The 23,478-nt window shown below is 40.9% G+C and overlaps 2 protein-coding genes across 4 annotated transcripts; both read left to right on the top strand.

Moving 5' to 3' along the window:
* The first annotated feature begins 754 nt into the window (after positions 1–754).
* arid1aa (AT-rich interaction domain 1Aa) lies at positions 755–20,596 on the top strand. Of its 3 annotated transcripts, none has more exons than XM_026284051.1 (20): positions 755–1,984; positions 6,812–7,009; positions 8,357–8,980; positions 10,012–10,122; positions 11,602–11,809; positions 12,096–12,185; positions 12,300–12,470; positions 13,063–13,399; positions 13,565–13,713; positions 13,811–13,914; positions 14,006–14,212; positions 14,317–14,521; positions 15,161–15,293; positions 15,373–15,536; positions 15,622–15,763; positions 15,857–15,979; positions 16,074–16,170; positions 16,260–17,094; positions 17,193–17,323; positions 17,412–19,334. In XM_026284051.1, exons 1-20 carry the CDS (start codon positions 1,085–1,087, stop codon positions 19,332–19,334), a joined length of 6,852 nt encoding a protein of 2,283 aa, XP_026139836.1. In that variant the 5' UTR covers positions 755–1,084. The 3 variants fall into 3 exon arrangements, with proteins under 3 accessions (XP_026139836.1, XP_026139835.1, XP_026139837.1); XM_026284050.1 differs by having other exon boundaries at positions 1,085–1,984; positions 14,003–14,212; positions 17,412–20,596; XM_026284052.1 differs by having other exon boundaries at positions 1,085–1,984; positions 14,003–14,212; positions 15,379–15,536; positions 17,412–20,596.
* A 372-nt stretch (positions 20,597–20,968) lies between these two features.
* LOC113116134 (phosphatidylinositol glycan anchor biosynthesis, class V) lies at positions 20,969–23,192 on the top strand. Its single transcript, XM_026284056.1, is given in 5 exon segments — positions 20,969–21,355; positions 21,571–22,144; positions 22,185–22,265; positions 22,268–22,716; positions 22,801–23,192. Coding segments are annotated over 5 exon segments (1,536 nt in total). The 5' UTR covers positions 20,969–21,223; the 3' UTR covers positions 23,101–23,192.
* Positions 23,193–23,478: the final 286 nt, after the last annotated feature.

Consider the following 23,478-nt stretch of genomic DNA (forward strand, 5'->3'; position numbering starts at 1 on the left):
CATAACTTTGGCTAAAGGGCAAAATTTGCTATTTTAAAATGATTAAACCCCCACAGTCACACATAATCTGTTTTTAACGCTGTCTGTAGCATATTTCATTTTACTTTGCATAGTTTTACGAAGATGTTGGCATATGCCTATTTAGGCCAGCTTCTGCCAAGCGACAGATGAATTTGTAACAAAATACCATTTTTTTTTTTTTTACTATCCTTTATTTATTCTCTACACATGCATATGGTCAAAATTCTTGATAGAAATGTTTCATTTTTTTCCCCGTGCTTTCCTAAAACATGGGATGTTAGATACATTCATTAACATTTATTTAACCAAGGCAAGTCAACACCAGGCATAGGCCTTACATACACTACAAAACAGAATTTATATTGTATGTAGGCCTAAAATATGTTGTCTATCCATTTTTCTAATAGCCCATTTTGAGGTTGAGAGTGAAGTAGGTGTGTGTGTGTATTTTTGTTTGTGCAGACTTTGGTATTTTATAGGCAGTGCAACAGCAAAACCAGTAAGACGAGTTTACTTCATGGAGAGACTGCATGCATGCAACAGTGCAATCCTAATGTCTAACTATATGGTTTCGTTCACTTTCACTCCAGCCACAGTTTTCCCACCAAAAACTCTGTTCGAGGAACAGTTTTCAACTCTGCCGTTATGCAACGTCAATTTAACACCCCCCTCTACCCAGCCCCCCCTTCTCTGAATCCATTCCGCACTCCAAAACAGTCCGAGCCGTGTTTTACTGCTCTCAGCGCACCTCGGTAAAATGGCTGTATCTCAGTGAGCCTCGTGCTGGTGTGATCCGTTCCTCGGCTGTAGTCTACTTCTGCAACAGAACCCCCACAAATTTCGTGTCGGTTAAATTTAATTTGCCGGGAACTCGGTGCCAGAGAGACTAAAAAACGGAGCCGACAGTGGAGTCCGGATTCGGTCCGGTGAAAGGGGTGGGGATGAGTCGGGACACGGGTAAATTGTTGTAAAACTATTGTATTTACATTCAATGTTTCGCGTTTGATTGTGACCGACTCGCCGAGAGGGAGAGGAGGAGGAGGAGGAGGAGGAGGGGGGGATCATGGCCGCTCAGGTCGCCAGCGCTACCTCTCTCAACGCCAGCCCGCTTTCCGAGCTGAAAAAACCGGATCGAGACCCAAAGGAGGAGTCGGTACCGGGGGAGAAGCAGCAGGAAAATAAGGAGCCGGGACTCGAGAGCGGATCTCCGGCTCGCGGGGAACTGCAGGACCGGGCCGATGTGGGAAATGCTGGGGGAGGAGGGGAGTCGGAGATGAAGAACGGCAACGGGAATCCGTCGAGGGTGAACAATAATCAGAATGAGACCACCGGACCGGAGGGGAACAACCACCCCGGGATGGTACACCATCACGCGCCCGGGTTTCAGCCTGCTTCCTATAACTACGCGCAGCACTACAGCCGGGCCCCTTTTCATCAACATGGCGGACAACAAAGCCCTGGCATGGCAGCTGCAGCGGGGCCAGGCGCGCTGTCGAGCAGCATGATGGACCCCTATCAGCCCAACTCCCACGATCACGGCTTCCCGAACCACCAGTACAACAACTACAGTCCGTTCGGGAACCGAAGCCCGTACCCGGGCCAGGGCTACGGCATGAACTCTCCGCGCAGCGCTCCTCAAGCCCAGGCGGTAGGGGTGCAGTCAGCCAAGCAGCAGCAGTCAGCAGCGACTGCATCTTACAGCAATCAGCGGTATAACATGGGAAACCCGCAGCCTACATCCACTCCGACCCTCAACCAGCTTCTCACCTCACCGAGCGGTGCCCGGACTTACTCGAATTACCCACCGAGCGACTACAGCGGTCAGGACGGTGCTAAGGGACCAGCAGATATGGGCAGCAGCGGAGGGCAGTACGGTGGGGGCCATCCGGGTTGGCAACAAAGAACCCATCACCCGCAACCCATGAGTCCTGGAAGTACCGGGCAACCCTTGGGTAGAAACCAGGTAAAATTACAACCCTATTGCCTTTGAAAACGGCCTCTCTCTCGCTTTGCTAAAGTCATACGAGTGGTTGAAACGCACTGTGTTAGCTATTGTCTGAGCAAGAGACTATAAAATGGCTGCCTGTTTGGTTTTCCATAGCAGCCTTGCCTTTACTGCTTATATTTATTTAAAATAACGAAACTTTCCTGAAGCCGCAAGCTTGGTGGCTGAACTTGTGTTGTGAGGTGAAAACTGTTGCCTATTATTGCTGGAGCTGAAGGTAGATCTCCGATTGAAAATGCGTATTCAGCTCAGACTGCTTCTCCTCCAAGAAGGCTTAAACGCATTTAGCTGTTCCCTCATAGGCATTTGTGTTTATATATATGTATATATGGTTTAATATTCTGTATATTTATCTAATATGCGATAATTTAACCTGTTGGTGTGTCGTATGTCAGTTCTGATGTTAATTAGATGATTAACATAATATTAGCTAATATTTCAAGTGGAAAAACCCATGTTGTGTAAACGGATACGTGAGTGTCACACTTTTACAGTAGACAAACATTTGCCGATAATCTTCATTTTTAGTCGAAAATGTATTTAAACACGTTTTAATAGGACGCTATTAGTACATTTGATGCAGAAAAACTTAATTTTAAAGCGTGGACTCAGTTGAATGTCAGTCTGTGTGCGCGCAGCTTGTAAACACAAGCCCAGTGATTTGAGTAAGTGCAGATTGGTTTGCAGTGGGATTTGAATTGTGGAGGTAAAATCCTCCTGTCAAAGGCAGGAGACAGTTGGTCTTGAGTTGACATGCTCGCTGAGATCTGATTGGCTCTGCATCCTGTGCTCTTGGCCATTTATAATTGCATATGATGTAACACTGAAACACTTGCTGATTAGTTCATGTTGCTCTCCTCCCTCACTCTTTTAGTAGTGTTTTGTTTATATGAAATAAATGTTGGCCAGTGCTTTTAAGATTAATTCTACATATTGGAGATTTTGCATATTTAGGATTTTATTAATCCAATAAGTAAGGGTTGTGTTCAGAGACTGATACTTTTAACAGAATGTTGTCAGATGACGTTTTCCATGCATTACATATGCACACATGTAACTGTAAAAAAAAACAAGAACAAATATATGCAATAATATTTAAAAAGGATGTGTGGAAGTCCTCTCTTTTTATTATACAGGGGAATAAAATACAGATTTTTGCATTTTTATTCAAAGAATGTCAATAACAGCTAAATTTGTGATTGGAAACTGGTTTCATGTCACTCATCAACTGGGAATCTTTAGTTCGTTGTTGGAGTTTCGGTTATTGAAGACACTTGAATAGCCTGTGTCTTATTTCTCCAGCCTGTTGGATATCGAGCGAGACAATCTTTTTGAATTCTCCTTAATTCATGTCAGTTGTTTACAGTATGATTTTGTGCTCCGTTTCCTGACTTGTCATTCTCTGCATATGCTAAATGCTTGTTCATGTGGTGCCTATCATGATTGTTTGTCTCAGATGTGTCCAAACACTTAAGTGCAATTTCAAGGTTGAGCAGCATCTGTTTACCACAGTTATCCTAGTTTATCATATTAGGTTGAGGCTACATGTGCTTCACTTTTGTTGCTGTTCAGTGTGAAGAGGAGATTGAAACTCGGTTTGCAAGTTTTCCTTTTGGCCTAGAATTTCTTATTTAGATTTTGTTTATTTTTATTTAGGCAATTTTTGTTTTGAAGTTTTCTTCATTAATAACAATATGTAATTGTGAAATGAGAACCTGTGAAATGTTTTTTTTTATTTTTTTTTTTTATACCAGAATTTCAACCTGTTTTTTTTTTCTTGCCTCTATCTTAAAATCTGAACATTATTCTTTTTTGTTAGCAAGATTAGGATTATGGGATTTTTTTTTTTGTCTTATTAATAGTAACAATATTTCACTACATTTCTATAGTGCTTTTCTAGGCACTCAAAGTGCTTTACATTAAGGGAAGTGCTTGTCTGTGGGCCCAAACATGTCCCACTAACTAAAACAGTCATGTCAGTTGAAGGTTTTTGTTCACAAAGCCTGCATTTATTTGATCAGTATCAGTAGAAACTGTAATATACTATATAAAAACTCTGATTATACTATTACAATTGATTACTTTTTTAATGTAATGGCAAGGCTGATCTTTCAGCAGCAGTTACTTCAGTCTTCAGTTTCACGTGATCCTTCAGAAATCATTCTAATATGCTGATATTGTGCTCAAGAAATTCTCATTGTTGAAAACAGTTTTCGGAAGGGTGGATTCTGTGAATAAATTTTTTTTTTTTTTAATTAAATGTAAAAAAAAAATTCATGATGCTATAAAAGTTCGTACGGTCACTTTTGATCAATTTAATGCATCCTTGCTAAATATTATTATTATTAATAATAAAAAAAAAAAACGTTGACTTCTAAAAGTTATAGGTCTTTCAGTTTTTGTACAGAACTTCTTGGTTATTAATTATATTATCTTAATAGGTTCATTTTGAAGTAGCTTTGAACTTTCTCCTATAATTACTTTATATTTAATCTCAGGCCGAGTTCTGCTTACTGCAGCGTCTGCATGCCGTCCTGCCTTCAGTCTTCTGGTGTGCACCCCATCACCCGTGGCCATGGCCAATCACAGCGTCCGTCCAGCAGCCTCTCCTGCCAAGGGAGCCCTCACTTTATCTTATGCAGATTAGCCATGTGCTGCTTTTATTTATTTTATTTTTCCATTCGGACACTGGAAAATGTCAAGAGCAGCTTGCCCTGAGTCGTTTCACACTTTAAATCGTTTACAGCCGTAGTCCTCCAGCCAGATTCTAAACGAGCCTCCTAGATATTAGACAGACAACCTAGATGAGGTTTCCCTTGTCAGATGACACAGTGTACTTTTGTTTATTATATTTTCATGTTGTCATTCAGTAATCATTTTTAAGCTTTGGTCATGTTTGAGTCATCTGTGAAGAACGGATGATTGTGCCATCCAGTCTGACTTATATTCACTAGACACAATGATACATAAAAAAAGATTGAACAAAGGGTCATTTGAAAGAGTTTAGTTTGGTAACTTCCTAGTTTTGCCTCTGTCAGTTTAACACTTTATATCAAAGTGGATTTCATAAGTCAATGTAACCTTTGAATAGGCAGCCAGCATATGCATGAATAAATGCATTTGTACATTGTCATTTAACATTTAAAAACTAAAATCATTTTTTATTTTTTATTTTTATGTTCTGGGTCATCAGATAAAAAGAAGGACTTTGTGATATCAATGTGAGACTTGAAAGTGATATGAATATGTGCACTTTCTAACTGCATTTATGGTATTTGATTAAAAGTTGTGTAGCTTATGTTTTCTGAAACGAATTTATAAAAATTAAAGTTCTCTTTATTATAACAATGATTCATCCATTGCTTAAGGAATATTTGAATAAAGTAATGATTATCACCTGAAGCTTGACATCATAATCATACTAGCAGCATGATATTCAAAATAAATATTGAAACTTTATAGATATGCAGTGTATAACAGTATCCGGGCAATGTCTCTAAATGACACATTCTTTAGGAAAGTGGCTAATTAAAAAGCTTATTAAAGTAATTCCCATATTCACAAAGTTGCATTATTTTATTTGAGATATTTTAGCATTTATAGAAACCTTTTCTTACATTATCAATGCCTTTACTGTCACCTTCAATTTATTGCATCCTTGATGAATACAAGTATTAATTTCTTTCAAAAACAGATTTTACTGACCCCAAAAGTTTGAACTGAATTTAGATATCTCATTTTGTGAAGGTGAACGCTGGTTAATTTGGTTGCTTGGTAAATGTATTAAGCTGACCTTCAGGATATTATATGGAAGTTAGTTGAATTAACATTTACTTGTTAATAATATAAAAAAAAATAGTTAAATACACACAGTGAAAATAAATGTTTAAGGACACACAAAATAATATTATCAACTAGGATTGTCATCGCTTCTAAAAGGAAAATAAAGTCATCTTTGGTCTGTTTTTTTAAATTTCAAGTGTTGGCAAGTGATGTTTGAATCAGTCACATTTACTTTTATTTGTGAAAGAATATGTTTTAAGCTGATTCAATTAATATGGTTCCATGTTCTGGAAATATCAGAATTGAACGCTGGAAACTTGGTGTATTTTGTTGTCCATCAGTGTTTGTTCACTGTAGTTGCTATTTGTTAGTTTACAACAGAATGACTTGTATTCCCACTCCAATATTTACGTGACCCCCTTATCTTGGATTTCTATGCTCCAGCGTTCATCTCATTGCAAGTCAAGCTGGACCTCTCCTCTCATGTCATTAAGCCCTGTGTCATTCATTCGGTGCCAAGATTGCCGTCTTTTTTCGAAAAAAGGAAAAGCTGGCTTGGCCGAGGCTACAGCTGGGATGTGTTAAAAATTCGGCAGACTGCCCTCTATTTGAAATGAGTTATATATAGCACTGTTGACTTCCTTAACTAAGGCTGTGCAAGGTAACGGTCAGGTTAATAACCGTGGGAATCGGCAGCAGAGGGTTATTTGCGGTCTCTCTTTTTCCTTCTCCTTTTTCCAACATCGGGTGTTCTCGCTCCTGTTCTCTTGTGGTTTCTTGCATTTTTATTCTCTCCTTGCTATTCTTTCATTTCCACCCTGGCTTTTTAAAATCAAATTCTCTAATGCAGGAGTGCAGAAGTACAGAATAATGGTTTGATTTCAGTGGTTTCGGAAAATGTGTCCTTGAGTTTTTAAGAAGCTTTGTAGATGTCTTTGTGTGAAACTCAGTTTATCTGTGAGATACCTTTGCTCAAACTACTTTGTCACTCTCGTTCCACAGACTCCAGGCTCCATGGATCAAATGGGGAAAATGCGCAGTCAGCCTTATGGGTCGGGTGGGCCTTACTCCCAGCAGCCCCATCAAGGGCCTCCTCCGGGGCCCCAGCAGGGGCCTGCTTACCCAGGCCAGGTCTACGGGCCCTCTGGTCCTCAGAGATACCCCATGGGCATGCAAGGACGTGTGCAGTATGGACAGCAGGTCAGTGATCTTTCTCAGCATTTTTCTCTTAGCATTTCCTATTCTACACAGTTGTAGTTAAATGAGTGAAAATCTTGGTAATTATAATTTAAGCTAGTAATGATTTTTTTTTTTTTTTTTGTAACCTATTGCAAGGTGCTTTCTGAATTAATTAGAAGTGAGGGAAAATACACAATTGTGTTAAGTGTTGGCATCGTTATGTCATTTCTTTAGCATGGTTTTTAAGATTTGAAAGTTAGTTTAGCAGTAGAAATACACAGATACTGTCTTCAAGGTAAAAACTAACAAAAACTTTTGTATAAAGTCAGATTACTAATAGTTTAACATTAAATTGTAGTCAAATTTAGGGTTATTAACATTGATGCAGTAAGAAAATTCTATAGTTATAAATTATTAACAATTCAAGATGGGTTGTTATACTCAGGCCATTGTTATCTTTGATCTTAACCTGTAATTCTATAATTAAAAAAATAAAATGTTTATGACAACTTAAATTCAACATTGTTTTACAATGTGGTTATTTGTCCAATATCACCTGAATCTTTTATGTTTAACTTTCTGTGAAAAATAAAAACAAATGAGAATTATATCAATTTGATGTAAAGGGGTTTGTGGGGGGTGCTTTTATTTTTGGGTTAAATCACAGTGTATCATAGTGTTTGGTGTAACGAAGCTCGACAAAAATAGCAACGTGTAGCATATTGTGTCCCAGCTATCATGGGCTCTTTAGCCATTCCTAGCCTTAATAAATAATCACAAATGCGATGCTGGACAAGGTCACACTTTCAGGAACAATAACTATATTTTATCCTTGTCTTATTGTGTAGGGAATAGGAAGGATAAAAAGTTATCACTTTTAGCAAAAACTTTGTCCCAGTTTTAATATTAAATATTATTTATGTGAACTCCTATTAACAATAACATGGAATTTAAAAATTTTAATTTTCAGTGCTGAGAGTCATGGAAATTTTTGATTTTCTATTAATGCTGAGTGCTTAAAAAACCTTGAGCAATGCACTTTTACATCTCAGGACATTTTGATAACATTTAGTACATTTTTAAAAAGTAGCAAATTAAAACTATGAATTCTCATCCTTGAATCAAGAACGAAATGGAAAAGTAATGGAACTTCAAGAAGTCTACTTGTATAAGGCTTATTACAACACTGATTGCTTCAGAGCAGCTATACACTAAAGAACGGGAAAAACATGTCAGTGTCATAGATTCACGTGGCAGCCTTGTCTATAGCATGTAAATAAAATAACTGTTTCTTTTTTGTGATATAAATAAATGTGGGAAATATCATGAGTGTACTGATCTTTAGTGCCATCCTACTTAATTGCACAGATGCCATCATATGGACAGCAGGGACCAGGGGGTTATGTGCAGCAGGGGCAGCAGCCCTATTTCGGCCAGCATGGTCAGGGGCCTCACTCGGGCCAGCAGCAGTCACAATATCCTGGGCCTTCCCCAGGGCAACCAGGAGGTCAGGGACCTTATTCACAGCAATCTCATGGCCCTCAGTCATCTGGCCCACACGGACAGACTGGTCCTTCTTACCAACAACCCCACATGCCCCAGCAGCCACAGGGGCAGATGACCGGCCCTTCACCAGGCCCATCGCAGTCCCCATACTCACAGTCCTCTGCACCACCCCAGACCAGCCTGTCTCCCTATCCACAGCAACAGGTGCCTCAGTCCCAGCCCTCGCAGCAGGGGAGCTCCCAGGCTCCTCCTGCATCCCAACCCAGTTACCCTCCTGCCCAAGGCCCCCAACAACAGCAGCAGCAGCCGCCGCCGGCAACATCACAGCAGCCACCGCAGACGCCCACACCTGCTTCTCAGCAGCCCGTGGGACACGGACAGATGCCACAGGGACAGCCCTCATCGTACTCCCAGAATCCCCCACAACAGCAGCAGCAGCAGCAACAACAATCGCCGTATCAGCGTTTTCCTCCGCCTCCTCCTCAGGTAACTTAAGCTTTTTACTTTCGTATTAAAGTGGTGGTTCAGGGTAGATGAATATGAGATAATGAGAGTGAGAGTTACTGAGATCGACTGTCACCATGGGGCCCTCCAGCAACAGCTCTAAAGTATATTAAGTGATTAACAATCATCAACACTTTTACACTATTATCACTGGGTAAATGCTTATTAGCATTAACATATTGGATTAATTTTTCAAGGATCATGTGGCACTGAAAACTGGAGTAATGAAAATGAATGATGAAAAAACTGCTTTTTGATCACAGGAATTAATTGCATTTTAAAATAAGGGCAATAGAAAACAATTTAGAACAGTAACTTTGTTACATTTTTAAAAGTTTTTGATCAGATGAATGCTGTCTTTGTGAACAGAAGAGACTTTGTTTAAAAACAAAATAATCTTACTGACTCCACAGTAATGTCTTATTTTCTAATAAAAATCTATTATGGAATATTAAGTGAATTCAGAAATGTATTATTGTTCACTGTTACAGCATTTATTAATCTAGGTAAAAAAATAAAATAAAATGAAATGGTTGTTGATTGTTAGTTTAAACCTAATGCATTGACTAATATTAATGAATGTAATCTTAGTGTAAAGTGTTATTAAAGTATCTGCCGAATAAAATGTAAATGCATAAGTTTGCTAAACTGGATGGTGTTTTTAATCCCAGTTACTATGTTTATTTCTGAACATATGCAAATTTAAAGTGGGATGTTAATAGTATGTTTAATATTCACTTTGTGTGTTTGAACTAAATTGGATGTCTGCATTTGCATTTATTTGATGTCTGGAATGCATTTAATTTCACAGTGCCACCACATTTACAGACTCGTATGGTAATAAAAGCTGTATTACAACTGGTTATTCTTAAGTACAAAAACAGAAACTTTCATTACTAACAGTGAAACTGACCGAAACGCATGTAATATCTGTAAGCAAAAGCATCTATATATGTGTCCACTGTCCAAAATAACACCTTCGACTGACCTGGGCTGCCCTTTTCCCCCCACAGGAGATTTCCCAGGAGTCTTTTAGCTCCCAGTCCAGCGCTCCCCCCTCCGGTCCGCCTCTGGCATCGAAGAGCAGCACAGAGGACATGCAGGGCAGACCCTCCAGTCTACCAGTGAGTCTGACACTTTCATCTCACACAAGCTGTTGACTGCGTCCAACCGCATATTAAGATGCATTGTGAATTTGACAGATTCACGAATGCGCGATCACGTTGTTTCAGTCAAACGCTATTTTTATGTTTACTTTTAGTTTGAGGTAATCAGCTTGAAGATGTGTGCAGAATTCAGCCTCAGCTGCACCTTTATCTCTGGAGTGATTATGTAGGACCTTTGGGGTTGTTGCTAAATGAAGAACTTTATGTAGTCGGTCACGGAAATATATGCTATCGGTTCTCTCTGTACCTTTTTTTGAACTCTTCGTTTGAATTCTGCTTCTTTGTCTTTGAGATTTAATTGCATTTGAGTGTGTGTTATGACCTGCGAGACTGTGTCTGAAAAGGACACATGGAGAGACACCCAGCTGCGCCGACATGGAACACGTGCAGCCGACTGCCGCAGCTATGGCAACCTCAGGGACGCTATGATCTCACTTTTTTTCCCCTCCTAGATGAGATAAATAAGGCCAGCAGGCTCTGGCTGTGTGATTGTATGTGTACAAGAGTTCATTGTTACTGAGTGGAAGAAGCTGTCACCGAAAGATTTATTCTAAAGAAGAAAAGTTTTTGTGGTATAATAAAATTTTGCTCCTGATTTTATTTATATATATATATATATATATATATATATATATATATATATATATACATATATATATATATATATATATATATATACATATATATATATATATATATATTACATTTGTTTTTTTCTGTGAGTGAGTCCTTGGGCTTATTTTCAGTGAAGAATATCTATCTTGCCTTGACCTAACAATTAAGCAACAAACCTTATCCAGAGCATGCAAGACGTACATGATTCCGAATGTGGATTTATTTTTTATCAATATTTGAATTATATTCAAATTATATATATTATTATATCTCAATGTTTTCGATTGGATAGGAAAATGTTAGTAAAATGAAGATAACGCAATGAATTCTTTGAGACAGCTGACAGCTTCGTTTTTAAACCCCTAGCAGAAATGCTGGAACACCAAATGATAACACCAGCTGAGCCGTTTTTTTTTTCTCTCTCTCTCTTCTATTTGTGTTTTTGTCTTTCTATGGGAACACTGATTATTTTTTTCCAAATACGTTTATATTTGCAGTGCATGAAATGGAAATAACATGCATTTCCTAAATGAATGTTCTTGGTCTTACTGTGACCGATTTCATTTTTCAAAATTATTTTAAGTTCTTAACATCATAACTAAAACCTTTCAGTGAAATGAGACTTCTCTCTGGTGACACTTGCCAGACTCCAATCGTTTAGTCTGCTTAAACCGGAGCTTGCATTCAGATCTGCCATTCATCTAATGAACCATCATTGGATAGTCTCCAACCTCCTTTTTTTCTATTACATACTACTACCATTACATTACGACTTCCAGCTTTGATTTTTCTAACCTTCTTTCTACGTTTCTCTTTGCTTAGGACCTATCCGGCTCAATTGATGACCTGCCTACTGGTGCGGAGGGCGCTTTGAGCCCTGGAGTTAGCACATCTGGAGTATCCAGCAGTCAAGGAGAACAGAGCAATCCAGCACAGTCACCCTTCTCCCCTCACACTTCCCCACCGGTGGGCTCTCCTGCCAGCGCCTCAGCATCTCGTTCTGGACCCCTGTCCCCTGCCACGATGCCAGGTAGGGCTAGTATTTCTTCAATTATTTTGAAATGTGTTCATGTACATTGACAGTCATTGGGAAGATAGTTTGGAATAGTTAAAAATATATAAATATAAACTGTTGTTGCAACAATTTTTTTTCTTTTTTGGAGCGTATGGCGTGAGTTTGTGTTTTGAATACCAGTTTATCCTCCCTAAACAAAGATGGTTTTTCAAGTTATAGAATGTGAATGTGATATAATATTTTAGTTTGTTTTAGTTTAACTACATTATTTAACTATTATTATTTTATTTCTCATTTTTAGGGAACCAGATGCCTCCCCGTCCTTCAAGTGGACAGTCTGATGGGATGATGCAACCTTCAATGAATCAACCTGGCATTGGCCAAGAAAGAGGTAACTCAGTCTGTATAAAAAATAAATAAATAAAATAGAAAGATAGGACTTGTTTTCCATCCTGATGCTCTTTTTATTTATTGTATCCATACATTAATCTTTTTGTCTGCACAGGATATATGCAGAGAAACCCTCAGATGGCACCCTATGGGTCTCCACAGTCAAACTCTGCGTTGTCTCCTCGTCAGTCATCTGGAGGTCAGGTGCATGCTGGAATAGTCCCTTATCAGCAGAATAACTCTATGGCAAACTATGGGCCTCAAGGTGGTCAATATGGCCCACAGGGTAAGTGGCTCCGTGGTAACCGCTGACTATAATTTAATGCAAATGCATCTCATCTAGAAAAATTAAGAAAAATATACATTTAAAAAATGGAACCCTTGTTGAGAGAAGTAACTGTAGTGGAGTAGTCTTCTTGCTGTCCCTCCAAATCCTTTTCACTCTTCCTCTTTTTCTCTCTGTGCGACCAGTGGATCACAGCGTGGATATTTTTAGCATCAGTGAAAAAAAGGAAGTTGACGTAGCATGGCTCACGTCAGTTGAGCAGCTACAGTGGCTGTGGGTTACTGCAGCGTTTTATGCTTCTAAAACTCTCAAGGGCCTGAAACTGTTCTAACAAGCCCACCAATGAGGCAACCATACCCCAAACCATTCAGCCAATGCTTTGTTTCATTCCCAAATTGTAATACTGGTTCGATTTGAACTTTTTTTCAGATCAGCCTCTCGATCAGCTTTTATTGTCATTGTAAAACTATTATTAATATAACATTATGTAGATTTGTTTTGCATTTCTATGCATGCATGTAAAACTGTACTGTACTTTTTTCACAATTGTGGAAACTTGTATCAAATTACAACTTCCTGTCTTCCTCTTCAGGTTACCCCAGGCAGCCTGGTTACAGTGGCATGCCTAATGCCAATTACCCAGGCCCTGGCATGGGCGGAACCGTTAACCCTATGACTGGACAAGGAGGAGGACCAGTGTTTGCTGGCATGCCGGCTGGAAGGATGCCTCACGGACAGATGGGTGCACGTCCCTATGGCCCCAACATGGGTCCCAACATGAGTCCCAATATGGGTCCCAATATGGGTCCCAATATGGGCAGCATGCCCCCTCAAGTGGGAACTGGGATGTGCCCACCTCCAGGACTCAACAGAAAGCCACAGGATGGCGCATTAATGCAGCATGGACCCACCAACTCGATACACAACAGGTACTGAAATACAACTGAAGTAATGCATTATCATTGTTCTGTCTCAAATGCATGATTTGTTAGCCTTTTTTTTTTTTGTTTTGTTTTTTTTTTTTTTTTTTTTTTTTTTTGAGTACAAACTGGATCCAGTCAGGTAGTTTGAATTTAAATGTGTTTTGACTCCAGGCTACCAGGTTACCCCAATATGTCTCCTGGTCCTGGTATGATGGGCTCAGGACCTTCATATGGCCCTTCCATGAACAACATGCCTGGAATGATGAATACCCAGGGTTCCCCCTATCCTATGGGTGTTAACATGGCTAATAACACTAGTGGTAAGATAGAAAAAAAATCTGTTTTTGTATGGTATAAAAAAATTAAAACCTAGCTGCCAGGACACAATCATGGTTAATGTATGTGTTTTTCTCTTAGGCATGTCCCCTGGTCCGGACTTTGCTATGGATGGGAAACTTAACCAAGCCCAGAAAATGAATAATAAAGTTGAGGGGACACCCAAGACAGAATCAAAATCCAAGGTTTGCTTAACATTCTTTACGGACGAAATCAGTCATCCTTTGATGCACTTCCTGTGTAATTCCTTTTTTATAAACTGCTTCTGCCTAGAAGTCAAGTTCCTCCACAACAACCAATGAGAAGATCACTCGGTTGTATGAACTAGGCCCAGAGCCAGAAAGAAAGATGTGGGTAGACCGATACTTGGCTTTCATAGAAGAAAAAGCTATGGGCATGAGTAACCTGCCAGCGGTGGGACGCAAGCCCCTTGATCTCTTCCGCCTCTATGTGTCTGTCAAGGAGATTGGAGGTCTTACACAGGTATATTCAAGTTGTCCATACACATTAAGATACTGTTGAAGGTCTCAACTCATTTTCCCTCAAGGTTGTTGACTTTATATCCTTTGGCGTCCTTGTAATTGCAGGTTAATAAGAACAAAAAATGGAGAGAGTTGGCCACAAATCTGAATGTGGGGACCTCCAGCAGTGCTGCCAGCTCTCTGAAAAAGCAGTACATTCAATGTCTGTATGCTTTTGAATGTAAGATTGAGCGTGGAGAAGACCCGCCACCTGACATTATGACTGGAGATAGCAAAAAGAACCAGGCCAAGATTCAGCCTCCCTCCCCAGGTGAGTTCTGGTGTCTTGGATCTTTACAATTGAGAAACATCACCGTCATAGGTTTATGAATTAATACTGTATGTGCAATTTAAGCACTTTATTTAAAAGCACATATGAAAAAGGCAGAATAAAGATATGCTATGACATTGTTTAAACATGAATGACTGAATACATTTTAATGACCAGTTGCAGAAGTCTCAGAGTATAACTTTGAGGGGCTGTGAAACTCTTTTAACACTTTTTTTTTGCAGATCTTAACAGATCTGTTCTGATTATGTGTATGTCATTAGAGCATTTCTCATTTACATTTAGATTTATTCATTTAGCTGATGCTTTTATCCAAAGCAACTTACAATTGCTATCTATGTCAGAGGTCGCACGCCTCTGGAGCAACTAGGGGTTAAGTGTCTTGCTCAGGGACACATTGGTGTCTCTCAGTGGATTCGAACCGGGGTCTCTCACACCAAAGGCATGCGTCTTATCCAGTGCGCCAACACCACCCAGATATCTCGTTTCATTACACTTTTTAACTGCCCAAGAATTTGGCTTGTGGTACTACTGATGTTGTATTACTTGCATGCAAATATAATGATCATAGAAGTATAATAATCTCCATCTTGTAATTGTATTTATTTTTGCATGGCACAGCTGGATCCGGCTCTCTTCAGGGGCCCCAGACGCCACAGTCCACCAGCAGTTCCATGGCAGAAAGTGGAGACTTGAAACCTCCTACTCCTGCCTCCACCCCACACAGCCAGTTGCCCCCAATGCCAAGTGGCAGGTGAGAATCACTCCCTTGTCTTGCAGTACTGTATGCATTATTTGAGTGTGAACCACTTCTTACCTGACCTGTTTCTTAGGAGCAGTGTGAACCTGCAAGATCCATTTGCTGACAGTGACTTCTCTCGGAGAAACACTATGACGCCAAACTCTGGCTACCAGTCAGGCATGAGCACCCCGGAGATGCCTGGTCGTATGGGACCCTATGAACCCAATAAAGACCACTTCAGTGGTATGCGTAAAGGTTTGTATTGTAGTCATGTAATCATAATCTATTATAGTTCATGACAAGCTACTTGGAGTAATGAGCTGTGTTTTTGTGGTACTAGTTGGAGAACAGTTTATGCCTGGTGGGCAGGGTCCCAATACAGGTCTCGGTGATCAGTACAACAGGGGACCACCAGGCCCTATGGGAAACATGCCCATGGGCCAGCGGCACCAGTATCCATATGGCCCCGGCTATGACAGGAGGTACACTGAAACTTTACTTTGGGAAGAAACTAATACTTTCATTTGTGTTATTTAAATAATGCAATTAACTCTAACCTCTCCTGTGTTGCATAGACCAGAGTCAGGGATGGGCCCAGATGGCAGCATTGGGCCTGGAGTGCCACAGCCAAATATGATGACTTCAAATGCAGAATCTGGGATGTATTCACCAAATCGTTACCCTCCACAGCAACAGCGGTCAGTCCACTAATTGATTAGTTTCTATGGAGATTGTATTTGTTTATCTACTATATCTAGTTCTCATTTCTCTTGCATATGGTTCTTTGTGCAGGCATGAGTCCTATAGCAATCAGTATCCTGGTCAGGGTGCACCTCCTGGTGGCTCCTATCCGAATCAGCAGCCTGGAATGTACCCGCAACAACAATCTGTAAGAAAGCGGTTAATTAAATGTGATGTGATGACTAAATGTTACTGAAAGCCTTGTCACATATTTTAAATGTAATCTGTTGCCTTTAGAACTACAAAAGACCAGGTGATGGTGGTTACCCACCAGCTAAACGGCATCATGACGGTGAGATGTTCAGTGGGCCATTCAATGCTCAGCAGCCACAGCCACCGCCACAGGCTCCCCCTAGTGGTCCCTCAAGTGGTCAGGAAATGTATAACCAGTATAACAGTTCATACCCTGGATCGGACCGTCGTCCACCTGGTCCCCAGAATCAGTTTCCTTTCCCCTTTGGAAGAGATCGGATGCAAGCAGGCACGGGCCCAAACTCCCAGGGTTCCATGCCTCCTCAAATGATGGCCAGTCCAATGCAGTCTGGTCCTGATGGTCCTCAAGGTGGCATGTGGCAGGGCAGAGGGGAAATGGGCTATCCCGGTTACCCCAATCGTCAGGGACCTCCTACTGGTCCCGGACAAGGCCCAGGCTACCATGCAATGAATCGATCTGAAGACATTTTGCCATCTGAACCACGCATGAATCATGAGGGCCAATGGCCTGGGCCACGACAACCCCCATATGGCCCTAGTGGCGCAGGTCCACCAATGAGCAGACCCTTGCAGTCAAATTACCAGCCCCCCCAAGCCATGCAAAACCACATTCCACAGGTGTCAAGCCCCACGCCCATGCCTCGGCTTATGGAAAGCAGGACTTCCCCCAGCAAATCAGCCTACATACCCAGCAATATCAAAATGCAGAAGGCGGGACCTCCAGTGCCTGCATCTCACATTGTACCTCCCTCAGTACAGCCTCCAATGATGAGAAGAGACCTGTCCTTCCCTCCGGGTTCCATAGAGGCAACATCACCAATTCTCAAACCACGTAGGCGTCTTACCATGAAAGAAATTGGTAAGTACATTTTTTTTCTTTTAGTAATATACATTTTGGTTATTTATCAAGTTCAGTCCTCTGTGATACAGAAAGATAACTGTTTACTTCTTTTGCAGGTACCCCGGAAGCATGGAGAGTCATGATGTCCCTTAAATCAGGACTGTTGGCAGAGAGTACATGGGCTTTAGACACCATCAACATCTTGTTATATGATGACAACAGTATTTCAAATTTCAACCTTGTACAGGTGAGTCATTTTTGGACAATGACAAAAATGTTTATTGCCATTTACTTAAGTTTCATTCTAAATAATATACTAATATTTTATTTTAAAGCTCCCTGGTTTCCTGGAACTAATCGTTGAGTATTTCCGCCGTTGCCTCATTGAGATCTTTGGGATTCTGAGGGAATATGAAATTGGGGATCCAGGACAAAGATCTCTTTTAGATCCCAGCGTGCTCAAAACAGATGACAACATTGTGGATGATGAGGCATTGGTTGAGGGCATGGAGGAAGATGGAGAAACAGATGAGGAAGATGAAGGAGAGGAAATGCAAAGGTCAAAACATCAGGAACAACACATGGCACAAGGGCCTCTCCAGATAAAGCAGGAAGAAATGCCTAGGACACTTGAAGACTCTGTAAAGAAAGAAGATTGCCAAGGAAGTGAAGGAGAGTCCTCTGCAGAACCCAAGACTTCAGAGCCACCAAGTCTCGAGCTGGATGTTACTCAAGAGAAGCCCAAACAGGCTAGCAAGTTTGATAAGCTTCCCTTGAAGATTGTGCGAAAAAAGGATCCATTTGTGGTGGACTGCTCAAATAAGCTTGGTCGGTTGCAGGAATTCGACAGCGGCCTCCTGCACTGGAGTATCGGTGGAGGTGATACAACAGAGCACATTCAGACCCACTTTGAAAGCAAGATGGACCTGTTGCATCTTCGGAAGCGTCTTCCTGCTCCGGTCCCTGACAGGAAGAGAGGAGCTCAGAAGGACAACCTGGCAACCTCTCTGCCCTCATCCAGTGAAGAGCATGGGGAAGAAGTGGATCGGCAGCCCACTCCACAGTCATCCACTGAGAAGGTGACCAATGGAATTTCAGACTTGAGGGACGACAGACCTGCTGACTGCCTAGAAACTGCCTCTGAGGGGACTTCACACATAGAGAAAGATGAAGAGAAACAAGTAACAGAAACGACAACTTCAGAAAACATCAGGTCAGCACCTCCAAGCCCGTCATTACAGGGTCAGTGCCCCATCGCCGTTTTAGAAGATGAGCCACACAGCAAGGATGAAGCTCCTCTCGTCACGCTCTCAGACTGGCAAGACTCCCTTGCCCGTCGCTGCATCTGTGTCTCCAACATTGTCCGCAGCCTCTCGTTCATCCCGGGCAATGACTCTGAGATGTCAAAGCATCCAGGGCTGTTGCTACTGCTTGGCCGCCTGTTGCTTCTCCACCACCGTCATCCAGAGCGCAAGCAGGCACCTTTAACCTACGAGAAAGAAGAGGAGGTGGATGAGAGTCTTGGTAGCAAGAAAGACGAGTGGTGGTGGGACTGTTTGGAGGTACTGCGAGAAAATTGCTTGGTCACTCTTGCCAACATCTCAGGCCAGCTTGACTTCTCTGTCTACACTGAGAGCATCTGCCTGCCTCTGCTGGATGGCTTGCTCCATTGGGCCGTTTGTCCTTCAGCAGAAGCCCAAGACCCCTTCCCTAGTCTTGGGCTTAATGGCGCCTTGTCCCCCCAGAGACTAGTCCTGGAGACCCTCTGTAAGCTCAGCATTCAGGACAACAATGTGGACCTCATTCTGGCGACGCCACCTTTTAGTAGATTAGAGAAGCTGTTTGGTAACCTTGTGCATCTAGTTGGAGAGCGAAAGGTGCCTGTTTGTCGGGAGATGGCGGTTGTGCTGCTGGCCAATCTCGCACAGGGTGACAGCATGGCAGCACGTGCCATTGCGGTACAGAAGGCCAGTGTAGGGAATCTATTGGGCTTCTTGGAGGACAGCTTAGCGGCTACGCAGTTCCAACAGAGCCAAGGTTCCCTACTGCACATGCAGGGGTCACACTTTGAGCCAACGAGTGTGGACATGATGCGGCGGGCTGCTCGGGCTCTGCTGGCTCTCGCTAAGGTGGAGGAGAACCACTCTGAGTTTACGCTGTATGAATCGCGGCTACTGGACCTTTCTGTCTCCCCGCTCATGAACTCATTGGTGTCCCATGTCATCTGTGATGTACTCTTTTTGATAGGCCAGTCATGACAGCTATGAGGAGCTGTGGCTCCACCTTCTCTGGTTTTCGTACTTCCCCTTTGCCTGTCCTCTCCATTGGCGAGTGGAGATTGAAAACAGAGAAAATTGACTATTTCTTGTTTTCTGTTTTGTTTTGTTTTATTTATGCAAGCCCTTTCATATTACACCCCCTGGTCCCCCTTTTCTCTGCATCTTACTTTGGGAAGGTTGTCACGAATTTGCTGTGGATTATGAAGCAGAGCCTCAACACACTGACAGAAACTGTAACACTGATGTCAACTAGATGACCTGGACAGGGACCCCAACTTTTGTGTCCTTGTTTGAGGGGAAAGTACTTTTTTATAATAAAATAAATAAATGAATAAAATAAATAGCTTGAAAAAACAAACTATTTACCAAAGTTGCTGTCTTGTTTACAGTGAGTTTTGGGGTTAATTGTTTCTTTGTCCTCCCCAAGAGGGTGCAAATAATACACAGCTCTTGTTCACATTGGCAGGTGGACTCTTCATTGTTTGGTGGTTGTATTTTGATGCTACACGGTCAACCTTTCTGGATGCGTGTACAGAAGAAATCATTTTCTGTACAGTATTCCACAACTGTAAACATACTGCAAACATACTGCACTGTTCCACATGGGGTAAATGTTGGCTCAGTCAGCTTCGTTTTTTAAACCGTTAATTTGCTGGTAAGGAGAATACCCCCCCCCCCCCCCCAAAGTATCAAGGACGTACAACACCCTGACCTCTTTAACCCTTGATTGTATGAATTGACCCCTATAAATAATCACCTCCTAGGACTGGTTTTCAACTTAAGATGCAGCCGAGGCTGTACTGTATATAAGATGTTGTACATTTTCACCTCCTTTTCTCTCTCTCTCCCTCTCTTTCACACACTCTTGCTTCTTATCCCTTTTTATCTATTAAGAATCAGAGCGGACACTCAAGTTGGGTCAATTGCATCAAAATGCCTAGGTATATAAACTGAACCATCTTTTGGCCTCCACGTTTCCTTCATAGTGCAGAAAAGAACTTAAATATTTTAATTTCATCTCCTGGTACAACAAAATGACTCTAGATGAAGAAACACAGTTGAGATATTTTTTTTCTCCAGTGATATGAATTCTGCATATTTGTATTTCAGACTATGTAGCTTAATGTAAATTCCTTGTTTTTCTCCCGCTTTTTGGCTCAATGAATATCATTTATTCACTATGAAATCTTTATACTATATGTTCCACGTGGTAAGAATAAATGTACATTAAATCTTGGTAAGATGTTTGTGATTATTTTCATTTAGCTGATTAAAAAAAGACTAGAATTCTGTAATTATGAATGGAAGCTTAATTCAGAATGGGTTTTTAAATTGCATGTTCAAAATGAACTCAATTTCTAAGGTTTAATATTACTCATAGTAGTGTTCATTGATATTTGTCTGCTAAAAAAGATGTTTATCCTTTGAAAAGGCAATGAAGAGATTGATTCAAATATATTTGTCTCCCGAGACAACGAAGCTGAAGCAAAATATATATATATTTTCTGCATTTATAAATTCGAAATAATAACTGCTCCCATCTGTTTTAAATTGTGTTGACTGTCCAGGCCATATAGGTATATAGAAGAATATAATATATTGTGTAAGTAGGTAGTATTGTAGATTTCGTTATACCGGTCAAAATATTGGGGCTTTTATTTTGACATTTGTAAGACTTAATGCCGGAAGTCCATGTTGTTAGCGCCGTCGTTTTATTCCGTGGCTTTAATGTTAGGACGCGGGTCTTTGCAGTTGTTACAAACCTCAAGAAAGGATAATGCCCTTTGGCTTTTGTTTTAATGATGCCTCCCTTATTATATCTGCTAATTTACTGGGTTTAATATGATTACCATTTTCTTACAAGGGAAATGTTCTACTGTCATTTTCGTTCATTAAAGTTTGTGCTAAATATGTCGCCTTCAAACACTTGTATAAATGAAGACATGTGGACAGTTGTACGGTTTGCAACGTTCACGCGACTACTTTCCCTTGTTTTACAGGTAAGCAATTGAAATACAAACGACAAAAATAGCCTAAAATTATACATTTATACTTTGTATTTTTACATCTGCCTAAAATACTTACCATAGACATGTAGAACTCCAGAAAATCAGTACTGGCCATTTTTGCAAAATTGAGATTAAAGTGGCACCTACCGCACAAACTGGAAACAATGCACATGACACATTACTGTCTATTTTGTGCACTTTTGAAGGCTGTGCTGAATGCAGTGATTCCCGACCATGTGGCAGATGCCTTCAGCCCTCCACGAACAGAGACCCCTCTCCTGCTAGACCCCGTCATCGAAGCATTATTTGGTGGCCTTAGTCACTGGGATGCAGAACATTTCCTCTTCATTGCAGAACGTGGCTACTTGTATGAACACAACTTTGCATTCTTTCCATTGTTTCCTCTCATCCTGCGATTCCTGGCAGCCACTGTGCTGTGGCCCTTGTGTGGACTCCTCACATTGCATGGCCGTTTACTTTTAGCTGTGGCTATAGGGAATAGCATTCTCTTTGTCCTAAGTGCTGTAGCACTCTACCGACTTAGTCATTTGGTGCTGCAAGACCGAAAACTTGCCCTTGTTGCAGTTTTAATGTACTGTCTGACACCAGCTAATGTTTTTATGATTGCAGGCTATTCAGAGACTCTCTTTGCAGCACTTACCTTTGCAGGTCTCTGGATACTAGAGACCAGATTCACAATCGGAGCTTGTCTTCTGTTTGGGTTTGCTACTGGTGCTCGTGCCAATGGACTAGTGAATGCTGGATTTTTGCTGTACCTCAGTTTGCAATTGGGTCTTGCCTGCGCACGGGCTCTTAGCAGAGGAGCAGGGGGCTTTCAGTATCATCACTATGTCTGGGAACTTATTCGTTTTGTTCTCACAGGAGCATTTTATGCAGCTCTCGTGGCACTACCTTTTTGTTTGTTTCAGTTCTATGGCTACCAAACATTTTGTCATCCGACTGCAAGTCAAGTTCCTCCTGTGCTGCTTAATCTGGCCCGGGACAAAGGATACCGTGTGGCTGATGCAGCATCTCCAACACCAGAATGGTGCCAATGGCAAATTCCAGTTTTGTATTCGTACATACAGGATGTTTATTGGGAGGTGGGCTTCCTGCGATACTTTCAGTGGAAGCAGACACCCAACTTTATCTTGGCGCTGCCTGTTGCAACTCTGGGATTCATAGCTTCATATATATATGTAATGGCCAACCCAGTGTTTTGTATGTATTTGGGGTTGGGAGACAGAGGTAAAGACCGAAAAATGTATGGTTTCTGTAACCCAAGAGTTTTTGTTTACATCGTGCACAGTTCTGTCCTACTGCTTTTTGGAATATTCTGCATGCATGTGCAGGTAAGACTCTTATAATTGATTATTATCATGTGATATATGTAGTGTATATGCTCAACACGCCTTTTTTATATTATGCCCTCTCAGGTGTTGACACGCTTTCTTGCTTCCTCCTCGCCTGTTCTCTACTGGATCAGTGCCCACCTGCTATTTCAGTATGAACCTCTGCTGCAAGATGAAAAGCTGTTAAGATCAGACCAAATACAACGTCAAAAGGATCACAAACCTGGCTTTGGCTTTGTTAGCATGTGGAGAAATAATGAAGTTCTTTACCTCTTGATGCACTGGCAGACTTGCTCCATTTATACACGATGCATACTGGGGTATTTCATATCATATTGGTCTTTAGGTCTGGCTCTGCACTGTAATTTCCTTCCCTGGACGTAATAATTTTATGGGTTTACTAATTTCAGTCTTTATAACATTCATGTTGCATAATATTCAGTTAGACAAATATTGTTGAAATTGATGTATTTTATTTTTTATAAGATATTTCTGTTATTTTTTATTGTAGTAGTATTGAATAAATATAATTATTGAAAAAAAAAATATATATAATTAATCTTTTTTTCTTCAGAAAGAACATCAAATTGATCAAAAGTAAAATAGTTTAATGTTATACATGATTTTTGTTTCAATTAAATGCTGTATTCAAATCTATTAATCAAAGATTCCTAAGAAATTAAGTATGGATTCCACAAAAATTTAAACCAGCACAGCCGATTGTAACAAATAATAAGAAATGTTTCTTAAGAAGTAAATCAT

The sequence above is a fragment of the Carassius auratus genome, chromosome 16, assembly GCF_003368295.1.
Source record: "Carassius auratus strain Wakin chromosome 16, ASM336829v1, whole genome shotgun sequence".
NCBI lineage: Eukaryota > Metazoa > Chordata > Actinopteri > Cypriniformes > Cyprinidae > Carassius > Carassius auratus.

What these genes read in the sequence shown, in the direction of transcription:
- arid1aa (XM_026284050.1), top strand. Translation starts at nt 1,085, where the DNA reads ATGGCCGCTCAGGTCGCCAGCGCTACCTCTCTCAACGCCAGCCCGCTT. An exon ending in GCAGACCCTCCAGTCTACCA is followed by an intron (nt 10,123 to 11,601) that starts GTGAGTCTGACA and finishes CTCTTTGCTTAG; the next exon opens with GACCTATCCGGCTCAATTGA. An exon ending in TGTACCCGCAACAACAATCT is followed by an intron (nt 16,171 to 16,259) that starts GTAAGAAAGCGG and finishes TGTTGCCTTTAG; the next exon opens with AACTACAAAAGACCAGGTGA.